The sequence below is a fragment of the Halyomorpha halys genome, unplaced genomic scaffold (assembly GCF_000696795.3).
Source record: "Halyomorpha halys isolate HHAL.00 unplaced genomic scaffold, Hhal_1.1 Scaffold1066.1, whole genome shotgun sequence".
NCBI lineage: Eukaryota > Metazoa > Arthropoda > Insecta > Hemiptera > Pentatomidae > Halyomorpha > Halyomorpha halys.
The window spans coordinates 151172-168085 of record NW_027105978.1 but is presented as its reverse complement, the minus strand read 5'-3'; the positions used below and the strand labels follow the sequence as shown (position 1 = coordinate 168085).

The window sequence follows — 16914 nt, the reverse complement described above, 5'->3', positions numbered from 1 at the left end:
TTTGAATCAGCTCAACATAGCCTTGATTCAACATACCGCCATCTTGTTTTTTTGTATCACGAAGTTATTATAAACAATGAAACTTGGTTAGTTTGCTTTTTGGATAAACAAAACAAATGAATATTAAAATGATAAATAAAATAAAACATATTAAAACCATTTATACATCAAAATATACTATTTACTCAAAAAGAGCATATTACAATATATATGCTTTCATTATAAATTATTTAACTATGAGTTATATTATTCTTCTAATTCATAAACTAAAGATGAAATTATTAAGGTTATACCTGAGAGCCTTAGTTTTTAAATTAGACTGATCAACCAAGCAGCTAAATTTTTAATGTGATGAACATTAACTTGTTATTCTTTTAAGCAAAACAGAAGTTACTTTATTATATAGAAGTATTTTATTTTATGCATGAACTATATCGTTGATTAAGCTGTTATAAATCTTAAGTCTGAAACTTCTTTATATCATTAGCAGTAGCAGCGTGGTAACGTGCCAGTCTACCTATCCACATGTTCTTGGATCAAATCCCAGTCCCACCCGGGCTTTTTCAAGCACAAAATAATGCAAAACTCACTGGCAACTTTCCCCCGGGCATTTGTGAGGCCCGTTAGCCAATGGGTGGCACTCACAAAAAATAGGCCTGGGAGTGACCAACCCACCCTGCGAAAAAACCACGTCAAGAAACGCACGATGTATTTCCTAATACTGGCAATATTACCTCCTAATATTGGTAAACACATCACACGAGGACTTAGGCCTCCATGGTCTGTTGTGCCCATAAAATAATAAATAATAATAATTATCTACTTAAACTAAATTGACTTATATTGAGACTATCTTATAGAATGTTATACTGTTATTATTTATTACTTTCACTAACCTATATGTGGAATATATAGTAAGTGGAAGTATTATGATCGGGAAAAATTTCTAAGTTTTCGACAGAAATATACATTTTAAAGTCCCCTAGGTCCAAATAACCAAGCCTCTGACAATAAAATTGTATATGTAAACACTAACTTAAAGCTGAAAACAAAAACTTGTATTAAACTTAAATTATACATTTAAGTCAGTTGTATGCCTGAAGTGTTATTGCAACTTTTCATTCAAATCTACTTACTGGGAGTGCCACTCTATATCATCAATTTCCCCTGACCATTTCGATTAAACTTGGTAATAAGTTAAGTGATCTTTAATATCTGATAGGTCTTATCCTCATTGCAATAGTTTAACAGGGCTTAAATGAGAACTTTTGAAAAAATCTTCCTCTAAAATCCCTTTAATTTAGATTATTTGAAATAAATAATCAGTTCGTATTGTCAGTAATAATAAACAATGGATAAATACAAAATATTAAAGAATGTCATGAATAACTAAAGGAGAAAAATAGAGATGGGAGCTTGAATCGAGAAAAAAAAATGAGACAAATATCCTACCTCATTCTAACAAAAACCTGAATGTAAATATAATTTTTTTCACATTTTAGCTTAAAATTTGAAAAATAAACATTTTTCAAAGATAAGCATTAAGTAAAATATTGAAGCAGATAAAAGTTTCTTTGAGAGTCTTGTTATATTTCATTTGCAACCAACCTGTAAAGTGGCTAGAATGTTCTTAAGAAAGGCTACATGGAAAGTTCCCTTCAGTCTAATTGTGCCACAGTATCAACATCGTATGCCTGAAATTAACTATTTTCTAATGTTCAGGTGTGCTCAAGTCAAATGGATCTGTTAGAAGGAATGTTTATCTTTAAAAATGCCGAGTTTTCTTGTTAGAAGAAAAAACCTTAATTGGGTTCATGTCACTTTTTGGTGATTCAGCCCTTACTACAGCACTTCTTGCAGCTTAGAGGTTGATCGAAGAGAAAAATATTGCTGACAAAATATAGAAATCCTTTTTTTTTTAATTTAATTTTATAAAGAAAGATTTTCTTAAGAGAAAAAACACACACTATAATTTTCTAGAACAGATGAAAATTCAATAAAAAATTTTGAGTTTTTTTTATTCAAAATAAATTAAATAATGTTTCTGTAAAAATATCTCTGAGCAAACCTCAGATCCCTGTTCAGAGACCCAAAAATTAGGACAACATAACTTTCCTTTCTTTTCCTATCTTACCTAGACCAGTATTTCCCAATCTTTTTGTAGTGGGAGAGCACTTCTGGAAGTAGTTGAAAAATGGAAAAGAACTATAACATTTGATTCGATTAAAGTGATCTGTCTTTCTTTGTGCAAATTAAAAACTGATAATGATCTGAATCAGTTTAATGACACAATGAACAATACATACATATATTTTTTTTCTATTTCCTTTACATTCAAATTCTGAGAGAGTGGAAATTGCCGACTTAGGAGTTTTCTTTAAGAGGAATGACATGAATAAACATCCAACACTATACAAAATAATCTGTCTCCCCCCCTCCCCTGTGATGTGAACCTGTGAGAAAGACTGGATAGAGTAAGCCATCCACAATAGTATGGATCCACAAAAGGTAAGGGAACTGCCAATGCTTTGTTGTAAGAGTGCTATGAGGTCAAAGAGATGGTGGAGAGTTATATAATTCCCTTTTCCCGCCATTTACACTACATGTGGTGCAGTAGACGAGTACCTATTCTGCCTCATTTGACACCATGATATGTCTTTGTGACCTTAAGCAAAACCAGGCTCTGTATAGTGGCCTGTCTCGTTTTCTTATCTTGCTTGAGGTTTCGGTTCCAGGTGCTGGATATGGACCTAATGATATCCAAGACTACACCTTTATTGATGGTATCTAAGGTTCTTCAGTATACCTCTATCCTACATAGTCCATTTAGTGACAAGGTCACCCTATACCTAAAGTACCCTAGATGCAAAGTGGTGGAGAGCCTTTTCTTATTGAGAATGTTACTTCTGTTAACATTATGTACCTAACGTTGTCAGTTTGACGTATCCTCTGCTTCTGTTACCATCTTGTGGCCGAATGTGCTCCAGCAACTTGTATATTATATTGATTATACGTTTGGGATAGAATAAGAAGTTACAGAGAAGAATAAGCTTTTGGGAGAGGAAATATCCATAGGGCTCTGTCCTTAACTCTACCCATTAGAAGTTAGTATCTAACAAATTATTAGGAGTGCTTTAAATGTTTCTGTGTCATGACCTTTAAATTTTATCATGGTGGATCAAGGGGCTAGTGGCAGGAAAAATTAAGGAACTCCTTTCCCCCAAAAAACTTTCAATTTAGAAACAATTAAATTAAAAATCTCATTTATAGTTAGTTCTATTGTTTTGAAGAGGATTTTTTACTCCCCTTTTCGATCATTTCTAAAATTTTGTGGTTAGTATAAATAAGGACCTGGAGCCTTTTGGTGTACGTTGCCCTAAGTGATTGCTTACAACCTTATCAGCTCCTTTATGCCAATATTATCGGTCAATGGTGTGGAAAGAAAAAAATGTAAATAACTGATTTTAAAACCCAGGTCATCCTGAAAGTTACGACTGCTCAGGCTCACCCTATAACTATGAATAAACAAGTAATAATGGTACCCATGAGAGAGGTAGTAACCTAACTTGATGAAAGATTTAGTATTATTCCTCACTTAACCGTTTCACACCAGTGGGACAATACATCCCAGTGGATGTTTCAAATTGTCTGTAGCGTAAAGTAACTGCAAGAAATGTGATTGCTTCCTCGTGCCCCTGGGAGACCTTGGGACACCTTATTTCTACCACACGGTCATATTGGGACATCTTGTCCCATCCTACCACAAAACCCCATTTTCCAACCCCCAACAAATTTATAAACTCATATTTTTTATCCTTAAGGCCTCATTAAGAGATTTCAAGGCTAATTTTTTTGGTTTTCTCAATTTTTTCATAATTGTTAGTGAAAGGGTTAAGAGTTGGGTTAATCCTAGGCTGTAACATTGTTGCTTATGAAGTGGTTCAAGTTTTAGTCGTAGTCTTAAGTATGCTTTTTGACCTCCTCCTGCGAGAATATTACATAATAGTAGACCAATGTTTGGTTTACCATTCATAGTATTGTCTTGTAGTGGTTTAAACCGTATTATGTTGTCAAGTTTATTTATTCCAAAATTATTTTTATCAAAATATTTGAACTACTAGAAAATGAAATTTCTTAATTGATTATTTCGCACAATACCTGGAAGAGGTTCGCGGAATATTGGTGTTGTTCCACAGAATCGTAATTTGGAACCACTGACCTAGACTATGAAGGATATTACTTCATCAAATTTGGAGAAGAGGTAAAGTTTGTATCTTTAATGTTCATCCAATAAAAATAAAACTGCTCCACAAATATTTTCAGTTATATTTATACCTATTTCATTGAGTGCAATTTAATGATATCTTAATTGGTAATTATTTTCTGATTATTCAGCACAGAGTTGGGTAAAAATTATTTGCAATAATACGATAACTAAAATTACCTTGGGTACAGTATTATTTATTGATGCATAATTTATAAATGAAATTGTGTCATTGAAACTTTTAGCCATAGTTTTATTGCAAATAATTTTTTCCCACCTTTGCTTTGATTCAGCAATATCAACATAAACTTTGGTTGTTGGAACTGATACAAGAAGAATATTATATAAGCTTCCTCTTGCAACATTTTGGTTTTCTAAGTTTCATCTGTGGAAACGTTAGGTTGTAAACACATTTGCTTCCTGTATATGCGATATATTTCTAAGGGAGTAATTGATTTAGTAATTATTTAAAATTCAGAATATTTATTTTCATGCAAGTTAAAATAAAAGATAATAATAGATTTTCTTTCTTTCTTTCTTTTTTTTTTTTTTACTGTAAATCAATCAGAGCTTTGGATTTTAATTAACTCTTAATGTTTTTAATCTGAGAGTATTTTCAAATATGTAATTATATCTCAATTTGTAAAACAAAGTTTTTGAGCTTATTTTGATTTAATTTTTTTTTTTCAGGTCTACAATGCCCTGCTGTTAAAAAAAAGTCTTATTTCACCACCCATCTGTGCTCATCATTACTGTAAATTAATTTTTATTTATTTAATTAAAACAGACAAAGAAATTTATGTACTATAATATATATTTTACCATATCAAGCTTCCATCTCAGAAAATTGTTAAGTATTAGGGATTGTGATTTTAGTTTTATTATAATGTCAATAACATATTCTTGATGCAATATTTATATTCTGTCTTTAAATTTTGTGTAATGCTTAGAATGATTAATTCTTTAATTAGTATTATTTTGTTGATTGAGCATTCAGAGATTGGATTGTTGACCTTTTAATATAGAAATAATGTAGATTAATGGCATGTATAATGAAAGATGAATTTGTTTTTAATGTATTAGATAATTAGAGGAAATCATTTTTAGTATATATTATTGAAAAATTATCATAAACTCAGTGAAACAGTTTTATTTTTTAATATTTAAAAATGTTAAAGAAGATTAATTATTCTTATCTTTTCTTCAGATTATATATTTTCTAGAATTTCGAATCCCATGGAAATAGCTTCTTGTATTAAATGTAACTTTAGGCAAAAATGTTTTATTACTATACATTATTATTTATTTTTATTGTTATTATAATTTTTTTTATGATATAGTATATTTAATTTTACTATAATGTGAGTAGGTCATTGTTACATTTTGAAAAATTCCTTCATTTTCTTTTTTTATGATCCGAACAATGTTCTGATCATAAAATAAAGAAAAATGTTAACTTACTTCTGAAAATGTATATAATTGCTTTACTCTTTGGACCTAATTAAAGAGAAAACTTGAAACATACAGGAAAATTACTATTAACCTTCCTCTATTTACACTTTAATACATTGTACAACAAATTATTTTTTTATTTTTTATAGATCCATTGATTATATTTTTTAATTAAAAAAATTACATATATACTTATTATATCTAGAAGTAATTGATAAAACATTTTTTTCCGTTTTCTTTATTAGTTCATAAATAATATCTTAAACATAATTTATAAACTTTAAAAAGGAAGTTGAAATAATAAAAATAATATATTAAATCTCATTACCATCGTATTATAAAATTTAGTTCATAGTTTACTAAAAATTTTCTGTTTTATAAAAGTTGATATTCATTGAATTCCCTCACTCTTACTAAGATAATAATCTTTATCACAGTATAATAGATGTCATTAATCCGAACATTGCCTCTTTTATGAAGCCTGTTTCACTTTCTCTACTCAACAATTAAATTACAACAGTCACTCGCATTTACTGCACAATGTACTTAATTTTTATTTTGTTTCATAAAACTATTGTTGTGAAGACCACAACAATAAACCTATACTCAACCAATGGGCAGACAAAAAATATTTTTTATGTAATCAATAATTTAATTGTATATCTCAACAGCATGTGAATGGTTTAAAAAATATTCTTAAATTGATCACATTATAAGGTACTACTTAATGAACTTACAACATCCTTTATTTTGAAAATTAGTCATAAGAAAGGAGTAAATAAAAAAAATAAAATAAAAAGTATAATAAAATATGTAAAATTTAGGAATCTTGAAAAATTTATTTTTAGTTGATTGGTTTGTGATTATTTAATAATATCTTAATTTCAATTTTAAGATAAATAAAATGGTGATTGTTTATCATATTTGAACATTTGTTATCTATAGTTTTGAGTTTATTCTCTACAAAACCTGCTGAGATAATTGAGGTGGACCTTTTGAAATAAACTTCCTTATTTTTCCATTACTCCTTCTTTCTTACTTTATCCAGTTTTCCCTGATGACCAATCACCTGTCACTGTTTTATTAATTGTTATAGAACATTCTGGACTTGAAAAAAGGAAACTTTTTTCTGATCATTGTCACCTTACCAACTAAAGGGTCAGAACTTGAAACTTTTTGTTTTTAATTTTATTAAATTATATAATTATCTACTATTAACTATGTTTTTTATTATTTAACTCTTCTATATATTTTTCTTTTCCATATTTCTATCTGCATCTGTCAAATATGAGACTAACTATTAGCAGATTGCTTGACTGTAATATTAATCAACAAATGGAATGTGCGGCTCAAAGAAAACCACAGAAGCAGTACATCTTATCTGACTTTTTTACTTTCTCACATTAAGGAGGTCTATTATAGATGTTCTTTTTAACCTTCTCCTTGTGTTCTTAGGCCAGAGAGTTCTGGCCATTTATTCTATTGGCTCATTTTGGTGTCCGAATATTTTTTCATGAAAACATTTGTAACAAGTTCGTATGTGTTCAGTAACTATTGGAATTTGTAAGTCAATATGGAACGTCTTCTTATTAACATCCAATGATGATTTGGTGATATGTCACATTGTTTTAGATTGGTAAGATGGACTCGTTTGATGTGATACTGTTTAGCAATATTGTTAGTTTTTCGTGCATATGCCCAAACTGCTTTTATTAAATACATATATGTTATATGCTTGATTTTTATGTTTTTTTTTAGTTTGGTGTTTTGTTTGAATAATGAGAAAATGAGATTTACTTTCAGTTTTAGTGACTGGCATTTTTCTTAATGTGGGGACCCTATGAAATTCTTCTATTGAATGTTAGTCCAAGGTATTGTACTCTCTCTTTGGAATAGGTGAGCTCTTGAGGTCTGTGGTAGGGCCTGTTTCATGTCATAAACGTTTTATGTTGGGACGTTTCATTGTTAAGTTGAATCTTCCATATTGCACCATTAGCGCAACTTTGGTAAGTTATGTTGTATGTTTAAGTATTGCATTTTAATGTTTAATACTTATGCCTTATCGTTTGTGTTGGTAGTTATCAAAAGTTCAACGCTTTGTATATCATATGATATCATTTCTGTATGTTTTGCACGATAGTGCTACAAGTATTAATCCTTGATGCACAATGGTTATGATTGGTCTTATTGAACATAGCTCTGAGAAAAAGATATGGAAAATAAATGAATGAAGAATTAAGTATTATGTTTGTGGTAATAGATTTTTTTACTTAAAAAAAGCTTCTGGTGCCACACCTTATCGAATACTTAGGCAACATCCAGAAACACTCCTGTTGCATATCATTTCTGTTGTAATGCTGTATGTCTGAACTGATGATCAGGAATAATTTGCTTACCTGTCAGTACATCTTATGATTGTGAATTTAGTTGTTCTTCAAAAATTGTTGATGTTTGAATATGAAGAAGACTGATTAATTGTTTTATACAAAAAGGGTTGCTTATGACTTTTTCTGTTTTTTTAATAATGTATCTTCACTTTATTTGTATCTTTCTATTCCTAAGTATTGAGTTGAAGATTGTCGCAAGGAAAACTAAAGTTTTTCTGGGCATTTGCTAAAGAATTTATTAAGTCATGTCCCAGGGTTTTTCTTTTCAGTGTCTAATTAGTTGTACTTCTGTGGGAATGAATGAGGGTGAAGAAAGTGTTTTGAGAGTACAAATTTTTATATTTATTTAACTGTTAAATAAAAGTTTTTTATCTAAAAAAAATCAAGTCTACGAATTTCTTTCTTTTATGTAAGGCTTAAATGTCGAATTTTTATATTTAATTTTTTTATTTGTAAAAAATAACCATCTCGCATTTTTGGTTGTCATAAACAGTGAATACACACATACAGAAGAAAAAGTTTGATAATTAAAAATTTTCCTATTTCCATGGTTGTTATATCAGTAGTCAGATTATACTTTTACTTATCTATATATGAAGCATATTTTCATCCTGAAAAAGAAATGGCTTTTTTTAGAACATAGCACACTAATTTAATCTTAAAGAAGGGTTGTAATTGAAAGTTCTTTGTTGTTCACACTGCACCAGATTTTTTTTCTAAAGAATAAAAAGCATTTTTTAAATAGTATCAGCCTAGACAACATTACTGAAGAGTAAATTTTCTGCAATTGGTACTCTTTATTTTGTTGCATTGTTTAGGAGCAACTGGTCGAACTTTAATGGATTCAGACAAACCAGGACCAGGAACAGATCTGGGCTAAGAAATATGGAAAAGTCCTGAACATTTTCTAATCCCGTTAACAAATTCCATTTAGAAACAAATTCTTTTTATTTTTTGCTAATGACTTTGAAAACCATGTATTGCTCTATGTATCATTTTATGGCTAATTAAAGAAGAGAAAATTACTAAAAATTTTGTTTCTAATAATTTTTTGGTTCAACCCTTCCGTTTTGAATGATCGCACATTAAAGTTAAGAGGCAAAATGCAGTACAGCCAATTCGAGACTATAAGTCTCAACAGAAAAAATTGAGTTCACATAGTTGGAATTTATAATCAGGTATAACATATATAATTCAGTAATTTTCATAACTCCTCCAAATATTTCTTCAAAGATTGATAAACATTAAGCTGAACTGCATTTCAACTCCCTCTGAATTACAAACGACGAACAAAAATATCTCCACAATCAAAATGTTATACCCGTCCTCCTATCTTGGAAGTATTTTTCGATGTAGAATTGGCTTTTGATCGAGTCTGCCACCCGGGACTGCTTTACAATCTCCATAAATTCCTACCTCCCACATGCTTTTTAATTAATAGATCATTCCAAGTAAACCACAATGGTTCCCATTCATTCCTCTATTCTCTGTCCGCAGCTGTTCCTCAAGGTAGTATGCTCAGTCTCATCCTCTACACCATCTATACAGCTGACATCCCAACCAATCTTAACACTATCCTCACTACGTATGCCAATGACACATGTATGCTCGCAGTTAATAATAACCCTTTACTGGCATCCTAAACCCTCCAATCCCATATCGCAACCCTCGAAGAATGGCTGTGTATGTTAAGTAATTGGAGGATTGAAATAAAGCCCATCAAATCACTTTCATCCCTTTCGTCGTAAACCTGCTGACTGCCCTAGCCGGTCTAGTTTCCTTTAAAACACTCCACTTATTCCTGTCGAACAGATGATCCATTACCTAGAACTACATCTGGACAAACGACTGACTTGGAATACTCATACAAGACTGAAAAGACAGGAAACTGTTCATCGATTTCGACTATTACAGCAATTACTAGACAAACGGTCTAAACTTCCATTTCATTAATAATGACTCATCCACATGACTGTAATAAGGCTAATCTGGACATACGGAGTTGAGCTTCGGGGCTCCACTAAACCTTTAAATTCCTCTCGTATCCATTCCTTACAATTCAAAATCCTTCGTAATCCTCAAGCTCCTTACTTTGCAACAAATAAAATCATACATAAAGACCTTAATGTTCCATATGTAACCGATCTAGTCCGAACCAAATACATTCCTTCCATTATAAGCTTCCTAACCACCTAAACCCACTAGTTTCTAACCTGATACTCCTCGAGGCACCTGAAAAGAAGATAGCCACGAGACCTGGATGTAAAAACGTCATTAGAGTTGGGTGATTTCTCTACACGCCTGTTTTGACCTTACATCAAATTTACTTGATGTGTTTGTGTATAAATACAGTTGTTAGCAATATAATAATAAAAGAATCAAAATTTTATGTAATTTACTTCTTTAATTTAGTATTAAAAAATAATAATAAATTCAATTCATTCGAATAAGAAATGTTTTTCAAGTTATAAGTAAAAAAAGTGGGAATATAATTTTTTTTCTACTAACAAAAAAACAATTGTGGTTATAAAATTAAAATCCGTCTTCAGCACCCTAAGAACAGAAATGAGCAATTTTTCAGAATTTTTTATTCTTCCTGGTCCTTATTTGAAAGAATCCCACTTAACTAATAGCAGGTGCGTTCTAAGCAACAAAGAAATGTATAAGGAATATAAGATTGCTTAATTTAGTACAATTTGATTTTGCCAAAAAATGGGTAATTTTCAAGTTATTGGAGAAAAAAAATTTAAAAATATATGGTTTTTTTAATTTTTTCTTAATTTTTATAGCCCTGGGAGAAATTTATTTTTTGCTGAGACCTCTCTATGGCTTCAATGTGACTACTACATTCTGTCTTATTATTTAACTCGTGCTCAATTTTAAAAGAAGCGAATGAAAAGAAAAATCATGAGATAAAAATTGTTGGTATTTTTCCCCTCTTTTAATCTTGTATAAAATGATATTTAGAGCAACATGTGTTTTTCAATTTATTACTGAAAAATATAATCAAAATAGTTACTTAAATTTTTTTTTTTTTATTCTGGGAAAAAATTTAGGTGGCAAAATTGAATTTCTTAATCAGCAAACTAAAGGATACAGATTAGCAATTTTTCAGGACTTCTTCAAAATACCACCGAGATTTCTTCCAGCTTTCATATGCCTGAATCCCATTCTACATCAAACTGCTGCTTCTACATGATGCACACACAAAAAATATACATTGAAATGAAAAGAATTTACTCTTTATGAATTTATTATAGATGCTGTTAATTGAAAAAATGCATGTTTTTCATGCTAAGGGAGAAAAAAAGGTTTTGATTTGTTAGTAATTTAAAATATTCTTCGAGTAAACAAGATGTTACAAAGTAGAAATTCGTTATTTACAGCCCAAAAAACATGAATAAGCACGTTTTTAGAACTTTCCTAAAACTTCCATCGTTCCACCCCTTTTCCCTTCTCTCGTTGATTGGCCTAAAATTTTAACTAATAAAGGTTTTCAAGACAATGCTATTTGAGGGAGACTGTTATAAAATTATAATGAACAAGGTTATCTCTCTAGTAATAATAACATGAATCTCAGAAACCTTTATCTATGATGTGTTTGTTTGACAACTGTAAACAAATATTTTATTTGACTGTATACCGCTGGTTACTTATGGATAATTTATTACTACCTGTCATGGTTAGCGTCAATAATGATCTAATATTTCTTCCATTTATGTAAATTTAATAGTTTTTCAGATATCTTGTTAATGAATTATAATTTTTTATTAACTCTTTTAAAGTAAACTCTTTCCTCAGTAAATTGATGTACCAGAGCTGAACCGAAATTACGCGCATACTTGACAATATTAATATCTCTCGAACTTCTTGCTTGATATATTTCTCATTATTTTGAGTTCTGAAGAAATAGATATTTTCACTGGTTGTCTAGATAAAAAATAACATGAAATACTATGAAGATACTAGAAATATGAAATATACTACATACACTCTTTGATATTTTATATTCTGTAAGATAATGAATAAATATTGCTGTGAGTTAATTTAAATGATAGTTATTTATATCTAAAAGGATAATTTTGAATTTATATACTAAATCAATCTGAACTCTTTCATATGCAAGGTAGCAATGAGGCACTTTTTGAAGAGTGTCAATTCTTTCATTCTTTCAGTGTATTTCACCCCTGAAAATTTAGCCAAACATTATCAGATTATCTCAAGGTACCTATAGTGCCACTTCTTTTATCTGCTATCCCTAGAACCGTTACGGGCCGACCCGACGCTACCTAGCTGCCGCGATGTGAATCATTATTGTCTTCAGCCAAACAATCGTGACATATTAATTTGTAATAATTGTGTAAATATTTTAACGTAATTTGTGTATAGCCATTTATTATCTTGTTGTATTCATAAATGTATTATTTGAATCAATAAATATTAGAATAGAATCTTCTGATACTTTAAAAGCGAATAACTTATAAGTAGCATATCTAGCTGACTTTTTCAATCCCTGAAGTAACAATATGTTAATCTTAGCAAGCGACTTAATCCTTATTAATTAATTATCAATAAACGCGACTTAATCCTCATTAATTAATTATTTTAAATATGACTTAATCCTTATTAATTAATTATTTATTAATAACGAAAACTGTTGTTAAAGCCATGGACCTGGACGAACAAACAGACAATAACAAACGAACAACCAACGCAGAATTAACACCACTAACATCGCCGAACAATACAAGGCGTTGTAAACAACGACGCATCACGACTGACGATGATGGCTTTATAACGCAAAAAAATACTGTTAGCGCCGATCCACGACCCCAACAACCAACACTCGACACTCCTCGCAGCCTACTAACTCGCAACTAACGTCCCCGTCCCCGTAAGTAATACATTTAATCCACTCCAGAGAACAATACACCCGTTACCAGCACCACTACGAACACCAAACAATACAAACCACCCCCTATCATTGTAAACCCATCGGTATCTGCGGTGCAGTTACATGAAGCCCTGAAACCGACGAAAGTCCAAAATTTTAACATTCAATCCTCAAAAGAGTAAAATAAAATATTTCTTGAAACAAAAATCGACTATGACAAAGAACTGGGATACCTCGAAGCCATATATAACGTGTATTATTACACTTACGCACCACGAGGTACCAAAGCTCTAAAAAAATACATACTTAAAGGGTTTGATATTAATCTTGACTCCATAGCTGAAGCCCTCCAGGAACACCTTCCCGGTTTCCAACAATTATGGAGGTCGCAGAAAACAAACGCCGCTGAACAAAAACAGATTTGACGCACATTGTCGTCACTACCGAACATAGAGCCACCCTAGAACACCTCAAAAAAGTAGGTTCTGCAGACAATATGATCTTGGAGAAAATGAGGAACATCAGTGGCCCCAGGCAGTGCTATAATTGCTAGAAATTCGGCCACGCAAACAATTTTTGCGGCAGATTGACTGCGGGGAAAACCACCCCCATACACGAATGCCCCAGAACCACCCCACTACAAGTTCTTCCATTGTAACGAGGACCAAGTAGCCACGTATACATAACTACAAAATACAAAATGCACAAAAAGTGCTGACAAAATCAAAAATCTAACAGCCAAAAGGGAACCTACTCGGCCCTCTGATAGCAAAAACCAAGAGGCTCCTAAATCCTTCTCCAAATCAGACCCCTCCTCCTATGCGGGAAGACTATCACATAGCCCGCCTCCACCAACACTCCGACCACCGTCTTCAGAACCGGCATGGCCTCATGACCATGGTCGAGGAAATGAAAAGCATGTTTATCACATTGATGAGCTCACTTAACCTCGTGCTTCAGAACACCCTTCCCTGAATCAATGGTTATACATTGTATACTGAACTATAACATAACAGGGCTCATGAAACGAAACTTTTGCTAGAAACCCTCCTGGAGTAGCACTTACTGACATAAGACTTAGTAACTACACAGAGACACACTTCCGTGGTTACCTTACTTACAGACTTGACTCCCCCCATACATGGCGGCGTCGCACTACTGGTCCCTTTCAGACTTACTAACGGTTCCACACAATAACACACACAGCCATCACAATACAAGTCAGACCCCAACACTCTTACAAAATAACTTGCGTCTATAGAAGCCACAGTGACAGACCGAACACACCCAAGACTTTTCTCCGCGACATCGAGAACGATAGACAACTCATCATACCAGGTGACCGAAACGCCAAACACCTCTCATGGAATTGTGCTAAAGGTAATGCATTAGGTAACCACCTGACCAAAACAAAATATACAGTCATACACCCTAATGCAAACACATATAGACAAACATCAAATCCATCCAAACTTGACCTACTACTCACGCAACAATGACACAGATTCACTTAACTGTACTACACTAGACTTTAGTGCCAATGACCACCTAACTGTCCTCTACCAGTTAGGCCAATACACTAGACCTATCCCACCTACTGACTTCAATTACAACATGCCGACTGGAAACTCTACAAAACACACATATACAGTAACATACCCAACTTTACAACACTCAACTCACCACAGGACATAAATACGGCCATTGACATCCTACAACAGACCATACAAAACGTCACTAACGCTTCCATACCTATTTTCACACCCTCACCAATTCAGTTGCGCACTCCACCCCAACATAAACTCACTCTCATTAAACAACACAACAACATTAAAAATTGCTGGTGCAGGACTGAAGACCAGACTTACAGACCAATCATAATTAGCCTCACCAGACAAATAACCTCCCGTATGTCGCAGTGGGAAACGTTCCTATGGCATGAACAACTACGCCACATAAACAAAGACTCCCAAAACTTCTGGACATTAGTCTGAAGTCACAACACCAAATCGGCGAAACTACTCCGAGGCGATGAGCTCCTCACTCCCGCAGATCAGGTAGACTTTCTATCCGACTACTACCTACAACGTGACCGCGCTAGTACTGATTTTTTTTTTACCACCACCACCTCCAGAACGAAACTTATAGAACACCATTTTATCAACTTATAAATACCTGACTGCAACTCTGAGAAAAACGAAGGGAAACAAATCCACCGAAAAGGACATCTCGTTTGTCCTCCTCAAACAACTCCCTAGAAAGGCCCACATGTTTCTCCTTAATATCTACTATTCCTGCTCTCGCCTCAGATACTTCACAGCGGAGTGGAAACATCGTCGTTCCACTCCTTAAGCCCAGAAAACGGGGAGCGGACCACCAGCCTTCTCAACAACATCTCAAAAGGATATGAAAACTAGTCCCTATTCAGATTCGTAAACACTGCGACACACATGACGTCATCCCCCGGAACAAACTGCGTTTTCGCTTGGTGTGAGTTGCTACCGCAATGAAGCTAACCTGCAAAGCGATGCAGCAAACAACCTTAAAAGGAACCTTGCCACAGCATGATCTCAGTAGACTGTGGATCTGTGGTAGATTTGATTCTGTGTCCCACTCCACACTAATTCAACTGCTCAGGCTTCGCCAATTCCCGGACCAACTGGTCGACATTGTCGTATCAGTGATTGGACTTTCTCAGTCCGGGTCAAAACTGAAATTCTCACCCCTGTCATTTGTGCTGTCTTCCAGGGTTCGATCCTTGCGCCAGTTTTATTTAATACATGTACTGCCAACATAGTCGGGATGAAATTTGATGATGTTCAAATCTCTGCATATGCTCATGACATAGCCATATTATACTCGGCAAGCATGAATACAGACATGGACTTGGCTGCAGCAACTGCCAAACTCATCGCTAACTAATTACGAGACATAAACATACACATCAAACCACTGATATATGTCAACTGATGACATGGTGTATGTCAACTGACACTATCACATTCTCATACAAGAAAACTCCTAACAGAGCACCAAAACAAAACGAACAGACAATACAAACCAAGAGACATCTCATACCTTGGCATGAAACTAGAATCACACCTCTCATTCACCGCACACATAAAAAAGAGAATACAGATCGTCAGGGTAACATCATACCAACTAAAACACCTCATCTGTACACCAGGGCGGTCACTTACACTCAAATTACTCATATACAAAGCAATATTACGACCATCACTCCTACACGGTGCACCACTACTACATTTCCTATACCCAACAGCCCTAAAATCACTACAACAATACCAGAACAGCACACTACAGAACATCTCTAGAAAGACGTAACATGACGCACATTCATAACTAACTACAGCTAGAAACTGTACAACAACACATCATATTCTTTGACAGTCTCCCTGCTTCCTTCAATCCAGTATTCCAATCTATCACCCCATCTCCCCTACCTGCGAGGTGGCAGGGCAGGAATGATTCCAAAAACCGAAAAAGCGACTCACAGATTCATCTCCTCGGGAGGCAGTAAATAATAATGTACATAAATGGATCAAAATATTCAAATTATATTTTTGGAAATACTTGTACTATTATTCCCCTCTGTCTTCTATGGAGCTTTCCTTATAATGTTCCCTATCAGAGTGCAAGTAATGGCGAACACCCACCGGCTATAAGGATCTACATTGAATATCTGTAAATCTGGTGGATACCCATTTGACTGTAAGCGAATATCTTACTGAGAGCAATATTCGTTCCTGCAAGTACTTAAAGATGTTTAGAAAATTTCCATCGCTACACGATGTTAAGCTAATACCTTACGTACTTGCCATCCTGGGATATTCATGTCAATTCACCTCCTATCTAGCATACCTTACGTACTTGCCATCCTGGGATATTCATGTCAA

General features: G+C 33.2%; 2 protein-coding genes across 4 annotated transcripts in view; one reads left to right on the top strand and one right to left on the bottom strand.

Annotated features, from left to right (window-relative positions):
• The window catches only part of LOC106688160 (protein phosphatase methylesterase 1), a 20075-nt gene extending 14159 nt beyond the window's left edge, over positions 1–5916 (top strand). For both annotated transcript variants that reach the window (XM_014432492.3, XM_067053599.1), the window contains one exon: positions 4955–5916. In XM_014432492.3, the coding sequence (XP_014287978.1) occupies positions 4955–4976 (22 nt within the window). In that variant the 3' untranslated portion in view covers positions 4977–5916. The remainder of the gene's footprint in view (positions 1–4954) is intronic.
• Positions 5917–7028: 1112 nt separating this feature from the next.
• LOC106688159 (solute carrier organic anion transporter family member 74D) overlaps positions 7029–16914 on the bottom strand; it is a 46462-nt gene continuing 36576 nt past the window's right edge. For both annotated transcript variants that reach the window (XM_067053596.1, XM_067053597.1), the window contains exon 14: positions 7029–8714. The gene's annotated coding sequence lies outside the window, so the exon portion shown is untranslated. The remainder of the gene's footprint in view (positions 8715–16914) is intronic.